Source organism: Cygnus olor, chromosome 7, assembly GCF_009769625.2.
Source record: "Cygnus olor isolate bCygOlo1 chromosome 7, bCygOlo1.pri.v2, whole genome shotgun sequence".
NCBI classification, from domain to species: domain Eukaryota; kingdom Metazoa; phylum Chordata; class Aves; order Anseriformes; family Anatidae; genus Cygnus; species Cygnus olor.
The window spans coordinates 17697545-17717600 of record NC_049175.1 but is presented as its reverse complement, the minus strand read 5'-3'; the positions used below and the strand labels follow the sequence as shown (position 1 = coordinate 17717600).

The following is a 20056-nucleotide window of genomic DNA, read 5'->3' as shown; positions in this document are numbered from 1 at the left end:
ACCCCCCCGAGCTGGGAGCAGAAGGCCCTGCTGGGGACCCAGGACGGCAGGAGGGTCCTGGTGCTGATCTCTGTTACCACCTCCTTGCCTGGGTGAGCGCTAGAGCAGCACTTGTGTGCTGAGCCTCAAGGAAGGGTGTTTGCACCATTTATCCTTAGCCACCAGCCCGGCGGAGTAACAGATAAGTGCAGCAATCCATTGCAGACTCGGCTTATGCTGCAGTGGGTTTTTAATATCTAGTGAGGATGTGGTTGGGTGTTGGCACAGAAGGGATTAATTAGAGCCGTGTAGTTAAGCCCGGGCCCCGAGGGAATGCACATGACCTCACGGGTTGCCCCGGAGCCCTCGGTGTGGAGACAAAGGGAGCTCGGCTTCCTCGCCTCCCCCGGGACTCCTGCAGGGCCAGGCTCACCATTTCCATGGTGCTCCCCCCAGCTGGGTGAGGAGCACCCACCTGCCTCACAGCCATGCCCGCGCTGGCAGGACCGCGCCGCACGCTGAGGCCAAAGCACAGCCCCACTGCCTTCGACAGCAGAGGGACGTGCCGGGGGTCAGCGGCGTGTGGCTCCCTCCTGCCATCTGGCTCTGTCCAGCTGCTGGGACCATCCGACGGCTCCAGTTAGCCTCTTCCAAGGAAGAAGTTGCTCGCTGTGCTGCTCCGGTGACACCCAGACCCTTCTGGGCTCGGCAGGGGTGGGAGCACTGCAGGGCTGTGGAGGTGAGCAAGGACAAAGCCGGCAGTAGCTACACAGAGCTGTGGGTGGGCTCGAGGAGCCGGCAGAGACCAGGAGGTGGAAGGGACGGCGTGGGGCCGGACAGGCTCGTGCAGGATTTGGTGCCAGGTGACAGCGAGCACAGGGGCTTCTGCTCCAGAGGCGTAGGGTTGCAGGTTGCGGGAAGGCGAAGGGCTGCGGCCAGGGGCAGACAGAGGTACGGGGAGCGATGGAGCCGGCAGGGCGCAGGTGTGTGCCTGGCCCCGGTGTGGGCACGCCAGGAGAGCTCTGAGCTCTTCCACTTGGTTAAATTTGTCGCTCCGGCAGTGGCTTAGAGAAAAGCCTCCCCCCCCCTCCGCCGGCCTCCTGCCATCAAGAAGCTGCTGAAGGAATCAGGTCGCTGATCCCGCGGCAGCGAGGCCCCTAATTAGCCCGGCTTTGCTCGAGTCGGTCGGGAGAGCGTGCGAGGCAGCTCGGGGACCCGCGGTCCCCGGCGTGGGGGAGACAGGCTGCACAGGCAGGAGCCTGCAGGAGGAGGGGAGAAAATGGCAGTGCTTCTATGCATTAAAGATGAGGGGAGTGTGCAGCTTCCTCCCGGTGTCCCCGTGCGCGGGCAAGGAGATGGGGACTCGCTTCTGGGTGGCGGCGAGGGCAGGTGGGCACGGAGCTGGGCTCACCCTTGGCCGGGAGAGCAGCACGAAGGGGCAGCTCCCCCACATTCCTCCTGAGCACACTGCGGGCGTGCAAGGCACCGGCTCTCCCGGGCCTCTCCCATCTCGCACGCCTGGTAACGATCGTCGGGCTGGCTAATAAAGCGCTCTTTAATCGCGAATCGATCGGGCCGTGAGCGCTGGCTGCCAGCCGCCGCTGCGTGCAGGCCGTGGCCGGGTCCCCACCGCCGCACCGCTGTCCCCGTGCAGGATGCGGGCGGGATGCATGGGGTGGCGGCTGGGTTTCTTTTCCCGTCCTTGAGGTTTCTCGCAGTTGGGGTGGCGTTTCCCACCCGTGGGCAGCCCAGGTGGCCTGGGACCTGTGGCGCCTTTGGGCTTTCTGTCCCCGCGCTCCCCGGGCAGTGGTGCCGTGCAGGTGCCCACGGTGGGTGGCACAGGGACGCGCCGAGGGACGGTGCCGCGCGTGGGGCCGGGGTCACGGCGCTCCCGCCGGGACGCGCACCCCGGGGATGCTCCCCGGGGCCGCCGCCGGTCCCGGTGCCACCGGGGGGGGCGGGACGCGGCTCCCCGCGGGGCTGCCATTGGCTGCCGGGGCTGTCAGCGGGGCGGAGTGACGGCCCCGCGCCGGGATTAGCGCGGCGGGGAGCGGCGGGCTGGGGACGGTGGCACCGCACCGAGCCGTGCCGTGCCGTGCCGTGCCGAGCCGAGCCGAGCCGGGCGGCAGCATCGCGGAGCAGCGGAGGATGCGGCGGCGGCGGCGGCGGTGCCGGTAACGGCGGGGAGCGGCGGGGATGGGGCCGGGTGGCCGCGGCGGGGCGGCGGGGCAAGGTGCAGCACTTGCGGGTCGCAGCCGTGTCGGCGGGGAGCGGCGGGGCAGCGGGGACAGCGGGGAGCGCCCGGCCGGGGGGCTGCCTCCTCGCCCGGCTGCGTGTCACATCCACTGATCCCGGCCAGGCGGGAGGTGCGGGGCGAGGGAGGACGGGCGGGGGGGCGCAGGGGGGAGCACAGGTCCCTTCCCTTCCCTTCCCTTCCCTTCCCTTCCCTTCCCTTCCCTTCCCTTCCCTTCCCTTCCCTTCCCTTCCCTTCCCTTCCCTTCCCTTCCCTTCCCTTCCCTTCCCTCCCGTCTCTACCCCGTTCTTTGCCCCCTAAAAATAAATGATGGTTGTTCCCTCGCATCCCCCACGCGTCTCGCGTGGGCGTGCGCTTCCCCCGCAGCACGGCAGCGCCCGGCGCCTGCTGCTTCCCCCTCACCACCCCGCTCGGCACCGGCACGGCGCAGGGGCCAGCAGGAGCCCCCGGCCACCCCCCGGGCTGCTGAGAAGCTGAGAGCAAGTTTCTTGTGCGCCTGAGAGGTTCCACCGGGAAATGAACCCCCCACACCGGTGTGAAGCCCCCCGCTGCCACGCTGCAGCTCCCGAGTTTTTCTCCCTGGACGCGTGCCCCCGCTGCTCGTGGCTTCCTTCCCTTCGCACGGCTTCTCCTGCCCTGGGCAGCGGGACCAGCAAGGCCCCCCCAGGTGCCTTTCAGCCCAGCCCCATTCATCACGGTGATTTAAAGAGCATCGTTTTGATTCATGATTTAAATCGGCAAGCAGGAAGCCTCAGCTACATCATTGATTTTTCATCACGGTTGCGTTTGTGCGTTTTACCTTTCATTATTAAAGAAAGGCTCACTCCGCTGGATGGAGTAACAGGCTGGCTCCGGTGCCTTGCAGACGGCATGGCCTTTGCTACGAGTCTGATGATTCTCCCTCGATAACCAGGAGGACACGCTGTGCTCATCCCATTTATTTTAGCAATAACTCGTGTACATTGAGATAGGCTGTTTTTTATAGATTTGTTATGTTACAGTGAATGCCGGCTATTTTCTAGTGATAACTTTTTTCCTTGGCATGTGTGTCAGTCCACATTTAGATAAAAAGTGGGATTTCATCTGAAATATATAAACCCAGCGTTTTTGTTATTTATCAGTTAAGCAACCTTGAATGTGAATATAACCATAACAGGGGAAAAGATTGTAAAAACAGTAACTGACATCTTAAACAGAGAATATTTTCTGCAGCGAGTGAATTGCAGATTGCTGCTGCTCAGTAGGAGCCAAATTTTTCAGAAGTGTAGTAGTGCAGATAGAGAGGCGCCCGCCCCACGTGGGTGATTTGGGCTGTTTTATTAAGAGTTATGTCTCTGCATCCCTCGAGCCTAAACACCACTGAAAAAGCCAGTCCTATGCCCTTCGGTTTAATCCTATCTGGTTTGCACCAAGAAACGGGGAGAAGAAATCATGCTTTCCTCCATTTGCAACTAGCATTTGGTTTCTTGCTTTCAAGTGGTGAGATCCAAGTGCAGGAACGAAAGTACCTCTGCATCTGGGGAAGCTAAAAGCCGCCAAGGCAGAACCTTTCCTGTGCACCAGGAGTGCAAGAACTTGGGGAAAGCCATGTCCAAGTGTTAGCTGCCCCGTGAGAAGGACCAGTGCTGGCAGTGCTGAGGGTGCTGGCATCTACCTTCCCATGCAGCGCCTCGCCACGCTGGGGTGACAGGGATCCCTGGCAGAAGAACAGTCCCGAGGCAGGGGCGGGCGAGCCGGGGTCGTGTTGCTGGCACAGGCACGCTCAGCCCCCCCCGGGGCAGGACTGTTTCAACCACTGCTTTTTGGATCTGCTGGTGTTGACAGCTCTGTCTGCGCCACGGATCGTGGCTGCAGCATGTGACAGGGTGACATACTTTAAAACACAAGTTGACCTCCAAAGAGACAGGCTTCTTGCTCGTGCTGATGGTGTCAAACTCCTTCAGTGAGTGTAATCTGGGGATGTCTCAGTGATCCAGTGTGTTCCCCCTTATTGAGGTGATTTTAGGTGGCTACAGGTAGTAACAGTATTCAGCCTAAGCCAGGATAAATGAAACCCATTTCAAAGCACACAGCATGCTCTCCCACCACATCCGGGTGGTGCTGGTCTATAGGGGCAGCACCTGAGCATCCAGGGGACCCAGGGAAGGAAGCAACCCCCTGGTGTGCCCAGAGCCTAGGTGAGGAGCTGCTGGTGTCCCCGCTGTGGGGCTGGTGTGATGGGCACTGTCTGCCCGTGAACATCTCATGCTTCCTGCTGCAGGAGGGAGCTCGGACAGGGTTGTCTCACCTGGAGTTTTTTCTGAGCTGAGCTGTCATGAAGACAGGGCACGCTTTGCATGTTCTCCTCATTGTCCTGGCCCTGTATGGCCGTGTGGAGGCTGATCGCACCACAGATCCACTCATCCCCATGCCAGCCTCCTGTTCTTGATGATCTGGCGCTCCTCCTGGCATTCCCGGCCCCCACTTGGTGAAGCCCCTCTGGGGGCTTCAGAGCCACCCCGGTGCCCTCAGCCATGCCCTTGCATCAGTCTGGGTATGGGGCAGTTGGGGCTTCTCTTCTCAGGCCACCTGTCTGCAGATGCTTGGGCCAATCTGCACCCTACACCCATCTCTAAGCAGCATCCCCATCTGCATCTCCCCATCTCGTGCCCCCTCCTCTAACCACCTCTCCTTGCCCTTTAGGGCTGCCTGAGGATGCCTCGCCCTGCCCAGCTCCGGACCTGACACCTGCGTTCCCCTCTCTGTCAGCATGGCGCAGGCGGGAGGCCTCGTCCACCTCCCCACCGCTGAGGGCTGCGCCGCCTCTCCCCCACCCTTCTCCCACCCCGGGGACCACCGGCCCTGGCCTCCAGCCGCCGCCAGCCCCGAGCCGGGCCGCCGCAGCCCACCACGCTGCCTCACCCCCAACCTCAACGCCGGCCGCCTCCACCTCCTGCGCAAGGGCCTGGCCCCCGACGCCCGCCGCTGCCCCCTCGGCCTCTACAACAGCACGGGCTCCCTGGCCCGCAAGCCGACGGAGACGGGGCCCTTCGGCAACGGCGGCTGCCTGGGCGGGGGGCGCCTGACGGCCCCCTGCACCCCACGGAGGGGCCAGCACGTCGCGGGGCTCGCCTCACCCGGCAGCCGCAGCCCGCTGGTGGCCCCCGAGGGACGCAGCTCTGTCGTCACCTTCCGCTTCATCGAGAAGGCCAGCGTGCGGCCCCTCGGCGGCCCCCCAGCCCCCCGGGAGAACGGGCCCTGTGGTGTGGAGCCCAGCGAGGGCTGGTGCGTGCCCCCTGGCCAGCCCCAGCCCCAGCCCCAGCCCCAGCCCCAGGAGCGGCTGCTCCGCAAGCTGAAGCTGGAGGCCTCCGTGTCCGACCCGCTCCTGGCTGGCAGCAGGTCCCCGGGGGAGACGCGTCCCCGCGGGGGCGGGAGGGACACCTGCACCCTCGCAGCCAGCTGCCTCTTCAGCTCCCTCACCAACGGGCTCCAGGCCCCACCGGGGGACGTCCCCGCCGGCCCCCGGCCCCAGGTAGGTGCCTGTGACCCCACACTGGGCTGAGCTGGCCCAGCCCCGCTGCCCACTGACCGCCGTGTCCCCCCGCAGGGCAGCGCCTGGCCGCGCCCCCGGCAGAGCTCAGCCCATGCCCAGCGCATCGCCAGGGCCAAGTGGGAGTTCTTCTACGGCTCGCTGGAGGCCCCGAAGGCAGGTAAGGTGTCGGGCAGGGACCTGTGGCTACCAGTTGGTCTGGGGAGGTCGCAGAGCCCTGATCCACTGGGACTTGGGGTCGAACAGGGGCTCTGGGCTCTCTTCCAGGCTCTTCGGCCCCCGTCGCTGAGCCCTCCCCGAATCCCGGCTGCCTGCTGCCCGCGGAGCCACTGAAGTCGGAGCCCGAGCATGGCCTGAGCCACGTGGAGGTGGAGATCGAGGTGTCCCCAGTGGGCGGCAAGGAGCACGGCTCCTGCAAGACGGGCATTATAAGGAGGACGGTGAAGTACTCCGAGACAGACCTGGACACCGTGCCGCTGCGGTGCTATCGTGAAACCAACATCGACGATATCCTGGCCGAGAAGGATGAGGTGGATTCGGCTATCGAGAGCCAAAAGGACAGCGAGAGCAACCCCAGCTTTGTGGGGACCCCGGGCCGGAGGAACAGCACGCCTGAGGAGCTCCCTGAGCATGGCGCCAAGCGCACGAAGGACGGGCTGCGTGGCAGGGACGTGGAGGAGGACGATGAGGTGTTTGAGGCCATGAGGAAGGAGAACAGGGAAAGGTAAGGCTCAGCGTGTGAGGGCAGAAAGCTCCCCTCGCCCTTCTCGGTATCCCAAGTGCATGACAGAATGGGCTCTGCCAAACGAGTGCCGAAGCCAAAACTCTTGGCAGCTGTGCTTGAGCTGTGTATGGGGCCAGGGGGGTCCTGGAGCACCCCTCAGGGCTGGGGGTCCCTCGCTGCCCCATGGAAGGAGCGGGGCAGTGCTGGTGTCCAGTGCAGGGCACTGACTGCAGGACCCGCTCCCGTGGAGACAAGTCCTGAGCTCAGGTCACCCGTCCGAGCCAGGGCACTTGGGTGACAGTGTCAGGGAAGCTCTTTGGGCTGGAGAAAGCCTTTTCACACCACTGCACTGTGCGTTGTTTCTCACTTGTGTGGCAAAATATCGTGTACCAGGACGGTGATGGACCCTTGGGCGGGACGAGGGAGCTCAGCTTCATCAGCAAACGCTCCGCACGCAGAGGGCAAGGTCTCGCTGGGGAAGCAGAGCCAGGCAGTCCCCGCGTGCCAGGACAGAGGGGTGTCTGGCAGCATGCACAGCCACGCTGTGCCAAAGGCGGGCAGGATGCACGGGGGTGGAAGAAAAGGAAGAGGGAGGCTTTGGTGTTGTTGGTGGGAAGAGATGATAGAAAAAATAACTTGCAGTGGTGTTCCTGCTCTGGGGGGGAGAAGCGTGAGGCGCTGGGCTGAAGTGGAAAGGAAGGTGCACGTTGCAGAGGGGAGCTGGGCTCCTGCTGTTTTTTCCAAGAAGGAAATGCATTTTTTTTTCCAAATAAATTGTCATAGAAGATTTGAAAAGCTGTAAAGTTATACTATTATCACTCCAAGCAAGTTCTTCAAGTTGCTGTAACCATTATCTTACATGGTGATAATCTATTTCCAAACCTGTACTAGGCCATTACAATTCCTGTGGGCTGTAAGCCTAGACCTGCTTTTTGTCCTCTGAGACACCTTACTGCAGCTCGCCAGGCAGTGCTGAAGAGGTCGGATGTATACTGAAATGCATTGCTGCCCCAAAACACGGTGCTCCCGGTATAAGTATATAGTGGTGGTGTGCCCATTTTATGCAGCTGCTCTGTAGACCCGTGGCTTTTGTGTTTTTTTGATGTGCAGACCCCTGCCTACTCCCCAGCTAGGTGCAGAGCCTGCGGACTGCATGCTGAAAATTGCTCGCCTAAAACCGCAAGCTCGTTCGGTACCTGCATTACAGCCCCGGGTTTTTGCTTACACGCTGCTTCCGAGCTCTGCAGCTGCAGTCCTCCCTCCCGTTTACCAGTCACTGGTATCGATGTTTGCTACTCCAAGCTTTCTGCTTTGCCTGCTTGCAGGAAGGGTGATGATGGGGCGTTAAAAATCCCCCTTACCCCCCTGTATCCCAGGAGCCTGCGCCACCCTGCTCTGCAAGAGCTGTTGCAAACCAGCAGCTTCTGCCCTGGCAGTTTCTCTGCAGAGCACTTTGTTGGTAGCCGGGAAGGACCAGCCCTGCAAAATGACTGAAGCACCATCAGACGCTGATTTGCAGATATAAATCCCTTTGGAAACCTAGCCTTAGGGGTTTAGCACCCTCTGCAAGGGGGGATTGGCTGGGCACTGTCTTGTTGCCCTTCATATTCTGGCCAAAGGGCACCTTCTGTGTGATCTGCCCTCCCAAAATAAGAGACGTGCTAACAGCTGGCAGGACATCAGGCTGAAAAATCCAATACAGAACCAAATAAGACATGGAAAGTGACAGAAGAAACAGCGTCTTCTTCCAGCAAATCCTCTCCCTGAGTATATTTAGAGGCAGATCTACAACTAATGACCAGCCTAAGCCTTTACTGTCTTTATTCCCATTAGTGGCAGGGAGCTGAGACCTGTCAGCAAGAGCGGGCTCATCTGCCCCCTCCCCGAGCATCCCCAGAGGGTCACTAAGGTGGTGGCAGGGCCCAGCGTGGCCAGCAGCACCCATGCCCCGGCCGAGGAGCCAGAGGAGGCTTTGCAGCACGGTGCCCCAGTCCCTGGAGTGTGCAGGGCTGGACGGAGGCACCTTTTCTCCCTGGAAGCAGAACAGCCTTGCCCAGGACAGCCCTTGGGCCTGCTGCCAGGGGAGCCTTCCCACAGGGGACGCGTGTCCCCTGCTCACCCACCTGGCCCACCTCCAAGAGAGGATCGCCGTGTGTGCCGCACCAGCCTGAAGCCAGAAACCTGTTTTTGCGCTGCCTGCCGCTGCTGTGCAGGTGCTTGACTGCACCCTCAGCATCTCCTCCCCTCGCACTGCCCCGGCTGCATCGCCTGGCCGTGGGGCTGTGCCTCCCGCACCGCCGCTGCCTGGGAGCAGCCACAAGCGGAGCCAGGCAGGGCTGGGCAGTGCGGGGCAGGCTGCCGACCCTTCTGGGGCAAGCAGACCCTGTGCCTGTGCTGCTGTGACGAGGTACTGCTGGATCTGAATGGCTTTGCTTACAGCTGGCTTGCTATTTTGGGGTGGAGGGGTTGTTCCTGGAGCTCAGATGGTGCGGACAGAACCAGCTATGTTTTTTCTGTGTTTTGGTGGCAATATGCTTGATGGCAAAAATAAGCCCGATTCCCTTACCCTCTCCTGGAAACAAGGTCCTTGCTGGCTGCGGCTGTTGTCCTTTCGGGTACAGCCCATGGCCCTCCTTACGGATGCAAGACGTAAAATGAAGTCAGCAGCATTAGCTCAGTTCAGCAGCACATTGCAAAATGGTAAGGACAGTGAATGCACATTCGCAGTTGCAAATGCTGAGAGGTCTCTTCTCCGGTGTCCTCATCAGAAAGTCCCCTCTGAGGTGGCTCCCGGGGCTCGTGCTGGACTGGTAAGGACGCAGTGCAGTGCTACGCAGCTGGGGAAACGCTCGTGGGTCGACAAGAGCAGCCTTCATCCTGCCTTTCCTACCCACTGCTCACTTAGCTGAGCTCCCTTTGAGGCCACCTGCATCTGGTGCAGTGAAGCTGGCAGCTTGTGGCCTGGTGAATAATCAGGGTGAGATTTTTGAGCAGCGTATGAAAGCTAATGAATGAGAAAACCACTTGGTGCTTCAAACAGCAATGCATTTTCTGAGCCTTCTGTATGAAGCTGTTTGTTCATAACAAATGTTATGACAAGCTGGATCAGTTCTTTGCTTTTAATCAGGAAAGAGAGTGGCATAACAAGTGCTTTTCTGGTACTTTAATAAAGCGATAGCAGCTTCTGAGTGAAACAGCCTTTTAGGGCTGTGTTTATGCTTATGTGACTGAAGCACTGCTGTTCTCGGTGTTGGAAATATCCCTACTGCCACATGCTCGGACCGATGGGCAGGTTGCAACTTACCTCACTGACAGAAGAAAAGTCTCAGAGGTTGGAGACTTAGAAGCTCCTGTGCTGGGCTGGACTCAGACCCGTGCTGGAGCCGAGCCGAGCCTTCCTGCAGGGCTGATACGTGACCAGATGACTAGCCAGGGCCAGGAGAGCGTGGTTTGGGTGCCTTGGCAGGGAGCAGCACCTGGGGTTTCGCCCTTGCTGTCAGGACAGGATATCCTATTCTCTCTGGAGTCATCCCTTGTCTTATTTTCACAGTGGATCGTCTTTGTAGGAGAGATACAGCCAAGTGGCTAGAGCAGTACCCCAGAAAGTAAGCTGGGCTGCACTCAGCAGGTACTGTCTGTGCAGACCCTGCAGGCAGGCTTTGCTCAGTGCCCGCGGTGTCGCGTATGTGGACGAAGGCGTCGCGCTGCCCTCGGTGGCTTCAGGAGTGCTGTGGAGCTCTGAAGGCTCGTGGAAAATTCAAGCACTTGCAGATTTGGTTGGAAGTGGAGCTGAAGCACATCCTGGTTTGGTGCTTGAGCCGTTTATTGGATCTAAGCTCAAGGCGAGTGACTGGGAGCAGTAGCCCTCTCATAAGCTTCTTAGGAGGATGAGCCACTAAAGGAACAAAAGTCTGTAGCTCATTAAAGGAGAAGCATGTCTGGAGGGAGGCCAGGCAGTCCCTCTTCCCATCATGTCTTGGGCAGGCAAGGCTTCTCCTCAGAGGTCTGGCGTCCTGCAGCTGTTCAGAGGAGACTTCTGCCCTCCCCAGTTTCCTTCTGGAGCAGTGCATGGGCTTTTGTTTCAGGGCTTTGATCCCTTGCTCCTCAGTGACCAGTTCTTCTCACTTTTTTTCCCTCTAGGATCATGGATCGAGACACACAGGGTATGCTCAAGTCTCCAGTGCCTTTCCTGCTAGGGCACAGCCTCTCCAAGGATGGCATGGACTCTTTCAGCAAGCATTTTGAGAGCATCATGGAGTCCCATCGAGCCAAAGGCACATCTTACACCAGCCTGGACTCCATTGACATCCTCTCCTCCCCAGCCCGCGCCCATGGGACCTTTTTCACTTTTGACCTCCCAACCCTCACCCCAGAAGTACAGGGACAGATCCGAGACAGCGCCAAGCTGATCGAGGAGAACTTTGCTCCTCTGGCTCACTTGGAGCCGGACTCTGGGACCAGTTCGGCCACAGATGCCCCCTGGACTGAGAGGGAGGAGGAGCGAGGGAGGCAAAGGAAAGGCGTTCGGCGCAGCCCTTGCTGCTCAGAAGACAGCTTTGGTACTCCCTTGGCCTCCAACATGAGGTGAGTGACCAAAGTTGCTTGCTGCCCGCCTGGGCCACCAAGGCTCGGTGTGGAGCCTAACCCTGTGCTGCATGTTTGTAGCCCGAGCCTAACCTCTGCTGCTGGGGAAAAGGGGAAGGGTCAGGACTGGGCTGTGCTGGTGTCCTGTGAGGTGGCTGGTCAGGCCAGTAGTCATCGTCCTGTTGTGGCAGGCATGTAGGTGAGAGCACATCCCGTGTTTCATCTTCCCCAGCCTCGTTGGAAGCTATAGGTCTAGGCTTTCCTCCCACCAAGCAAGCAGGGAGTCCCGGCACTTCAGTCCCGTGGTGGTTCCCACGGCAGGACAGCCCCGCGGCTGTGGCAGCTGCAGGGAGAGGCCTGTCAGAAGCTGGACACTGGTAGAAATTCCACAGTCTGTCCTTGTGGAGGCCAAGGCTCCGTGACACTGCCGCTTCCCTCCCCATGTGCAGCAGCCTCCTGTTTCTTGTCCTGCACCTACTGCCCTGGCCTGATTTCGCCTCCACTTCTGGCTCCGCTTGGGGTGGCCCCGTGGGGATCCGAGCTTTGTGTCACCTCTGGTGCCTGCAGTCGAGAGAGGAGGGTGGGATATCGCGTCTGCTTTGTGGTCCCTGGATCACCCCGAGGACATTTTGGGGGCTAGAGGTGCTGGGCTAGTCCTTCCCTCTCTTTGGGACACTGAGGGCAGGGACGTGGTAGCACAGGGGCCTGGCAAGATTTGTGCAGTGAAACTGGCGATGTCCGAGAGGCACCGAGCAGCAGAGGGTGGCAGTATCCAGCTGTGGATCACTGCTTTCTGGAGGAGGAATCTTCTTTCCTATTGCTCTGCCAAGGCACGGGACCAAAGTGGAGTGCCCCAGTGATACTGCAAGGACAGTGCCTCGCTTACCATCCACAGACCCTGGGGTCCAACTGCAGCATCACCACACGGGCACAGGAGGAGGTGCGAGGGTGCAAGGACACAGACAGCACCAGGAATGGCAATGAGGTGCAGGGACAGGAAGCAGGACCAGCTCAAGCTGGGAGTGCCCTTGGGGTGCTCCCATGAAGGGGCCTTTACTGGAAGGAGCTCTGGAAAGGATTTTGGGAACCTCTGTAGGTGCCGTGACACAGCACCACCTGTGCTCATGGGGTTGGAGCAGGGGATTCGCGGCTTTGCATGCAGGGCTCCTGATGGAGAACACAAGCAGGCTCAGGCCCGTGTGTGCTGCGGCTGTCCCCGTGTGTCCCCCCAGACCTTTGGCATTGTTGGTTGCAATGGTCGGTGTCGGATCGGGCTCTGGGCTGGGGGAATGGCTCTGCAGCCCGGGACTTCCCGTCTCTCCTGAGGGCACAAGTGGCCAGGCCGTAGGTGCCCCCTGCGCCCCGCAGAGCCACGGAGCTCCCTGCCCCGGCCAGACAGCCTTGGCTCCCGCAGCCTTGAGGCTCAGAACAAGGCTCTGGCACCCCTCAGCACACGATATTCTCAGTCCACGCTTTTATCTTGACCTTGCGAGTAGGAAATTGGCCCAAGTGAAAACACAGCACGCCCTCCCCGAGCACTGGGATGCCTCTGCCTCCTCTGGTGACCTTGGCTGGAGGGAGGAGGAGAGCGAGACCTCCAGCTGGAAGCCGGGTGAGGAGCAGAGGTGGGCACGTGTCCCTGAGCTCAGGGAGAGCCTGGCTCCCAGGGGAGCCCGGCGTGTCCCTCGCAGGCCGTCCTGTGCTCTGCTGCTAGGAGCCCCTTCCCCGTTAGGTGGCACTTTGCAATGGGAAATGCTCTGCTGTGGGTTTGACCCACAGCAGGAAACCCCGCAGTGGGATGCTCCAGCCCCCCTGCAGTGCCGTGCCCCAGACGGGGACACCCTGGCCACCCAGCGTGGGACCCCCCCAGCTGCTGCACAGGGGGACACCCCGCACTGTCACCTCCAGTGTGGGGCAGAGACTCCACGAGTGCCCAGCCCTCGCTCTGGAGCCGTGCCGCAGGTCATTGCCCCCCTTGTGCAGGAGGAGGAGGTATGCAGGCCCCCAGCTGTCACTGGGCAGGGGGCTGCTGTCCCCGGGGCAGTGACCCAGAGCATGCGTGTGGCCAGGAGCAGGAGGCAGGGTGCTGTGCCGTGGCAGGGACACGGCGTCCCTCCGGGGCTGGTGGTGCTGGCAAGAGGGCGAGGTGGGAGCTGGGGCAGCGGGAAGGTTGCTCCTGCGGCAGCAGCCAGAATTTTGCAATTACAGATCCGAGTCCCAGGGCAGCCCTGGGGCAGGCACTGCAGATTGCAGAGCATCACCCCAGAGAGACGTTCACGGGCAAACGGTGTCCCCTGGGGGTGCATCTGCTCATCTCCCCATCATGGACCACCCCGAGGAGCGTTTATCGCCGAGAGGTGGGGAGAGAGGATGTTAATTGCTGCCCGTGACACCCCGCGAGAGGCAAGCTCCGTGGGGACCCGAATCGGGGACATGGCCTGGGGTGGGACAGAAAGCAGGGCAGGCAGGAGGAGCCTGCAGCCTCCCCGGTGCGCGGGGCAGACACCGCCGGGACGGGCAGCGTGCCCCCGGGGAGCCCCGCTCGAGGGAGAGCCCAGCCCTGGGGACGTGGCCGTGTGGGAGGACCGGAGCCGTGGGGCTGGCAGCCTCCCCAGCAGAGGCTGTGCCGGCCCGAAGCCTCCTCCGTGCCAGATCCCAGCTGCTGGCGTGTGCGGGAGCAACGGGGCCGTGCCAATAAGCGCTGCTGTGTTTCTTTATAAGGTGCCTTTTGTTGCTGCAGCCATCGGTGAGCTGGTGCCCTCCTTCCCTCTCGCAGAGGCCAGCCCAGGTCTGCCAGCTGCTCTCGAGTGACCCGAGCAGCAGCAGGGCTCCCAGTTGTCACTGGGCAAACAAACTGGTGAGGGAGTGCCCGAGTGCCGTGCCCAGCGGGGCTGATGCGGGCTGTGCTGCAGGGCGAGGGGAGGACAGAGAGAAGGGGAAGGGAGGGGGAATGGTGTGGGGAAGGGCAGGGGCGAGAGCACAGCGGGGCTGGAGCCTGGGGCCTCTCTGCCAGCGTGGTCTCGAGCCTGGCACTGCGGGAGAGGGAGCACAGAGGTGTGGGGGGGACTTTTCCCCAAAAAAATGCTCACCGGTACCCACGCCCACCGGCGTCCAAGTGGCTTCGTGTGGCTCGGGTCCCACCAGGCATTCCTAGGCGGGGACAGCGTTTGGGGTGGCACACTTGGGTTGGCACACTTGGGGTGGCACATTTAGGGTGGCACATTTGGGGTGGCACAATTGGGGTAGCGCTGCCAGGTGGCACAGTTGGGGTGGCACAGTTCGGACGGTAATGCCAGGTGGCACATTTCGGGTGGCACACTTGGGGTGGCACATTTCGGGTGGAACAATTGGGGTGGCACAGTTGGGGTGTCACTGCCGGGTGGCACTGCCCGGGGCACGATCCCGGCGGTGTCCGTCGCGCCGGCCGGGCACATGCCGCACACGTGCGTGCGGCAGCGGCGGTGGCAGCGGCCCGGGGACCCGCACCGGGGTCCCGGCGGAGGCGGGCACGGCGCGGTGAGGCTCGGCGGGCGGGGCGGGGAGGGGCGGCGGCGCGGCGCGGCATGGCCGGCGGTGGAGGGGAAGGGAAAAAGGGAAGGGAAAAAGGGAGGGGAAGGGCAGGGAGCGGCGGGGCGAGAAGGGGCCGGCGGCGGCTCGGTGCCCGCGGCCCCGGGGCGGCGCTGCGGGCCGGGCGGCTGCGGGCTGGGGCGGCGCGGCGCGGCCGGGGGCAGCTCCGGGGGCTGCCGGGGGGCCATGGGCGGCGGCGGCAGGCGGGGACCGGGCCGGGACGGCGGCCCCGGGGGCGGCCGGAGGGGGGAGAGGGGCCGGGGGGACGCAGACCCCCGCGCCGGGCCGTGATCGCTGCTACTGCAGCCGCTGCTGCTGCTGCCGCTGCTGCTGCTGGTAGTGGTGCTGGTGGTGGTGCTGCTGCTGGTGGTGCTGGTGCTGCTGCTGCTCCTGCTACCGGTGCTGCTGGTGCTGCTGCTGGTGGTGGTGCTGCCGCGGCCCCGCTCGCTCACGCCCCGTTGGCTGGACTTTGCCCAAAGGTCGGAGAGGTCCCGGCTTCCCTGGGTTAGCACCATGGCATCTGGGGCCGTGGAGGAGAAGCCGCCCCCCCGCCCGGCTGGTGAGTAACCGGATTTTAAGGCCCCGGGAGCCTGCTCGCTCCAGAAGGTGTTTGGAGGGAGGACTGAGCCCCTGCGAGGGCTGCGGGTGGCACGGGGACAGGGAGAGGACGGGCAGGCATCTCGGAGGAGGGCCGTGCTGCAGGGGAGGCTCTGGCAGAGCAGCTCTGCTGTTTGCTCTCCAGGGAAACGGCACCGAGGAGGGGCACGGCTGCCCAAGTTAGCTCTTACCTGGCTCTCGTGGCAGTGATGCTGGCGGGGGCCGCTGCGGGTGATTTGAGGAGCAGGCTGGACAGAGCTGCGGGGCTGGGGACAGCGGGACCGGCCCCGCCTGTGGTTGGAGGCTGGCCTGGCTGACCTTCAAGTGTCCTCCCAGCCCTAACTCCAATTCTGCGAGGAATGAACCAGCCCAGATCTCGGCTATCATAAATCAAAGTCACTCCGCTGAGACCGACGGAGGGAGCTGCATTTATTTAGCTCAGCCAAGGATCCGGTCTGGTACATTCTTAGCAGCGATATCAGGCAGACTGGGATTGCTTGGCAGAGGTGTCGGGCTCCTAGCCCTGCGTGTGGGGCAATGGGAATTGAGGGCAGGGTGCTGGCCCGCCCCACGCACGTGTCCCTCACCGACTCAGACCGGGCTCCCTGCCCTGTCCCTTCATGGTGCGGAAAGCAAACCGAGCTCCCCGTGGCCTGTTTTGGGGAACAAGCGGCTTGCAGTAGGCATTTCTGAATTTCCTGCAGCAGGTGTCTCACGTGGAAACGCTGCAGGAAGGACCTGGATAGCCCGGGAGTTCAGCAGAGCACCCCAAGCTGAAACCAATGGCCATCCGTCTGAGCCTGTCCTCAGAGACATCTCTCCGGTCCTGGGGAGCAGACATGGGTGAGGGGGGGCCCCACCACGCAGGTACATCCCTGCTGGCAGTGAGGAGCTGGAGGGCAGCCCCTGGGGCAGGCTGTACTGAGCTAACGGCCTGGTGCTGCCCCACGTCAAGGAGAGAAGCTCCTGAAGGCTGTGGGGAGAGCATGGTGCTGGGTGAGCGCGCCTCGTGGAGAGGACGTCGGGGCTCCTGCAGTGGCACGCTGCATTGCAGCGCAGGAAGGTGCTGGTCTCCTGCTGGCCTCCGGGCTGTCAGCCAGAGAACGAATATCAGGGCGAGACAGAGAGCATCTGGGTCCAGGGGGTGGGCGTTCGGCCTTGAGAAGCAAGTGTTGGGCCCAGAGGAGGAGAACCTGAAGCCAGGGGAGGAGGATGTGGCCCTGGGAAGGAGGATTTGGGCTCAGAGAAGCGTGCCTGGTGCCGAGGTAAAGGAGTGTTTGGGCCCAGAAAAAGTGTGACTAGAAAAAGAGTGATTGGGGTCTGGAGCTGGAACATTTGGGGGTCAGAGAAAAAATGCTTTAGCCAAGGGAAGGAGTGTTTGGGGCCACGAAATGGAGTGCGTGGACCCCACAGGAGGACTGCCTGGCCGTGGAGAAGGATCCTTGTCATCTGAGAGTGTCTGCAGAAGCACCTTGCTGCTGCCCTGAGGCCCTGGGCGTCTGGGCCCCCTGGCGAACACCTCCGAGCGTGGCAGACGTGGGGTCTTTGCCATCCAGCTGGGCCCCCGAGCTGGCGCCCGCCGTCGGGAGTGGCGCCGTGGGGGTGGCAGTGGCCGAGCCACCGCGGGCAGCATGGCAGGGATGAGCCAGCTCCGCGCCCGCTCCGGGATGACTCATTTCAGGCACGCCGGAGATGCTCGTACAATACCAAATTTGATCTTTGTTCCTTAAGTGCAGGCCAGTTCTTGGGTTGGAAATATATCTAATGTAAAAATATTATCTCAGTGTTTCTTCAAGCCAAACTGAAATGTCACTTTAGAAAGTACACTAAAATAATCCCCTGAGACATTAGGTCATTGGCAAGAAAATTAGCATCACCTCAGTTGCCTCAGACATGGACATATGCTCTTTGCTCTGTTCACCGTTTGCTTGAGGATCGGGCTCTTGCTCTTCTCTCCTTAAGAGGAGTGTTGGGAGAAAACCCATTTCTTGGCGTGGCCTGGAGAGTGGGGTTTCTTGTACAGCTTAGTGCCTCGTCCTGACTGTATGGTTATGCTCTGCTGATATAAAGCCCAAAGTCAGAACTGGGGCCTGGTGAGGGAGGGGACGGCAGACCCCGCTGGTAGAGCTGCTGTAACAAATGGGCTGTGATCCCTGCGTGCCTGTTTCAGGATGCGAGGCAAGAGTCACAGCCACGGGTTGGGAGCCTGCCGTGAGATAGTTGTTGAAGGACAAAGGTTTGTAGATGGTGCTGTGGCTGGATGCTCAGCACCGGACAGGGAAGCTGAGGAGCACAGCTTCGGAAGAGAGGTCACGGAGGAAACTTGGAGCTCTAGGTTTGCTGCAGGAGGCACCACGAACCAGCAGTAAGAGGGAGGACAGCCTCTCAGGGAGGAGTTTTAAGAAAACAGTCCCCACCACCTGTGGTCTGTGGGTGCCAGCTGGATTCATCCCCTCTGCTCCGGGGAAGCAGATAGCCCTGTTGTGGCTGAGGACACAGCGGTTACACCTCAGAAGGAAACAAAGCAGGGCCACAGCCCAGCGCCGGCCCAGCAGCATCCTGCCCGTTCTGCTGTCGGGTGTGCTGTGGGTACAGAAGCCTCCTGCCCGGTGAAACATGCCCCGGGGCTGGTGACCTCCTCACAACCAGGGACCTTGCAGCCACTTACAGGCCACCCACCTGGGCTGTACCACAGTCACCACCCGGTGCCGCCAGGCTCCACAGTGGTCCCAGTCAAGTGCATCTCCCCCGGGACTTGCAGGGCTCCAGAGCTGCTTCTGCCACAGACCCGTCTGGCCCATGGTTGTGTTCTCAGAGCAGCTTCCCAGTTGCACGGGGGATGCCGAGAGCCCCCGAGGCACAGGGCAGCCCGTCCCTGCTGCGCGGGGCTCCCCCAGGCAGGACGAGCTCCATCCAAAAGGCAGCACGGTCGGCCAGCGCCAAGCAGCAAAGAGCAGCTTTGTCCTTAGTGGAAGAAGTGGAGCCTCAGGGAGACTGGCCTGGGTAATTGGCTCAGGAGAGGAGGCCTTCTTAAAAGTCAATTAGAGACTTTTAAAAATAAATCAGACTGGAACATTGCGAGGCCTGCCAGAAAATTTGGGCGAGGTCAGAGTTGCTTAACATTCGTTCTTGATTAGCTTCAACTTACTTTTTGTTGGGATAGCTTGTGTGCCGCTGAGTCAGACAGCTCTGGAGGCGAAGCCAAGAGAGTGCTCGTAGCACAGCCATGTAAGGCCTGATGGGGTGAGAGCTGAGGGGCAGCCCAGAGGAGACAGCACACCATGCCGTGAGCTGGGGGCCGCGGTGTTTGCCTTCATCCTCGCTCTCTGTTCCTCGTTTTTTGCCGTGCTCTGAAGTTACCAGAGGAGAAAAGCCAAGTGAAAGAATTACGGTCTTCTTGTCTTGGGTAGAAACTGCACTCGAGAGCAGCATGAGGAGTTTGTCCAGGTTAAAAAATGGGCGTATATATAGAGTACAGCATGTAATGTGCACATGTTTCTGCTCCAAGTCTCGGCTGCAGCTGGGCTTGGCAGAGCCCAAGCCCACACACGAAGTCTCTCAGGCTCAGGGTGGGGACTTTGGAACAGTTGTCCTGTCTCTCCGCATCCACTTGGGACGTGGTTTTGAGTGACTTGGTCCCATCATCAGTCACCAGAAGCATCCTGTCACCTCATCTCTCTTCCAGCCACATCTCCCAGCCTTCCCTTAGCACCCAGCCCCGACCTGTGAGCATTTCTAACCAGTAGTGTTCATAACACAGCCCAGCAGAGTAGCTGACCTCCAAAGCAGGGTGAGGACATGTGTTTCCTGAGAAGCTGAGCAAGCAGAGGACCCGTGGCAGACTAACGTGGTGTGTCCCTTTCCATTGCAGCGACCATCCCCTGAGCCAGCTGGTTTCTGACTCAGACTCGGAGATGGACAGCATGGAGCAGCTGGCCCTGGGCAGCACAGACACCCTCTCCAACGGGCACAAGGCTGACCTGGAGGCTGCCAAACGCCTGGCCAAGAGGCTCTACAACCTGGATGGCTTTAAAAAAGCAGATGTGGCCCGCCACCTGGGGAAGAAGTACGTGTGGGTATTCGCAAGGAACAGCCCGTTCTGCAAAGGCATCATTCCTCCCACCTGCACCTCTGGTGCTCCCACAGCTGCTGCCCTCGTGGGGCACTGGGCAGTCAGGGACAACTGGCAGGGCCCCAAAGCCCCCCATGACAGCTTGTCCATACCAGGTGTTCCCTCTAAAGGTCTCAACACCTATGATACATCCAGGTTTTGTACCTTCCTACCACAACTGCATCTCAGGCACCTTCAGTAAGGTGTAGGGGACACCTCTTGGGGGCCCTACCAGCTCTAGGTTCCCCATGCTGAGTATTCCCACTGGATCTGTGGGTAGCCCCTGTGAGTTTCATGGGACTCTGGGACATGGGGACTCTGTCCCCAGCACGCTTCCCACAGCCCTGCCTTCATGTCTCCAGGGAAGTTCCCAGCCTACTGGAATCCACCCCACCCTCTGCATTTTGCCATGCCCCCAGTCTGGTCGATCCCACTCTCGCTCCCCCTTTTGTATTTCAGCAACGAGTTCAGCAAGATGGTGGCAGGGGAATACCTGAAGTTCTTCGTGTTCACGGGGATGAGTCTGGACCAGGCTCTCAGGTCAGGCGGACTGCGTGTGGACGTGTGCATGTGTCGTGGCCACCTGAGTGGGTCCCAGCAGACTGTGCCCTCTGCAGCTCTTCACCCATGCAGAGATCTGCAGGAGCAGGCAGACCCCACGGCTGCCAGACAGAGATCCTCTTACCTCTTAAACAGGGAGTGTCGATCCCC

The 20056-nt window shown here is 61.1% G+C and overlaps 1 protein-coding gene across 4 annotated transcripts in view; it reads left to right on the top strand.

The window, feature by feature from the left end:
* Nucleotides 1-376: 376 nt before the first annotated feature.
* PSD (pleckstrin and Sec7 domain containing) overlaps nucleotides 377-20056 on the top strand; it is a 36688-nt gene continuing 17008 nt past the window's right edge. Inside the window, exons 1-7 of one of the 4 annotated variants that reach the window (XM_040563888.1) lie at nucleotides 377-718; nucleotides 4916-5744; nucleotides 5820-5922; nucleotides 6030-6486; nucleotides 10627-11070; nucleotides 19106-19306; nucleotides 19805-19885. In XM_040563888.1, coding sequence (XP_040419822.1) covers nucleotides 4983-5744; nucleotides 5820-5922; nucleotides 6030-6486; nucleotides 10627-11070; nucleotides 19106-19306; nucleotides 19805-19885 — 2048 coding nt within the window. In that variant the 5' untranslated portion in view covers nucleotides 377-718; nucleotides 4916-4982. Of the gene's footprint in view, nucleotides 719-4885; nucleotides 5745-5819; nucleotides 5923-6029; nucleotides 6487-10626; nucleotides 11071-19105; nucleotides 19307-19804; nucleotides 19886-20056 lie in introns of those variants that run through there. The other 3 variants (XM_040563887.1, XM_040563889.1, XM_040563890.1) reach the window with 3 other exon arrangements.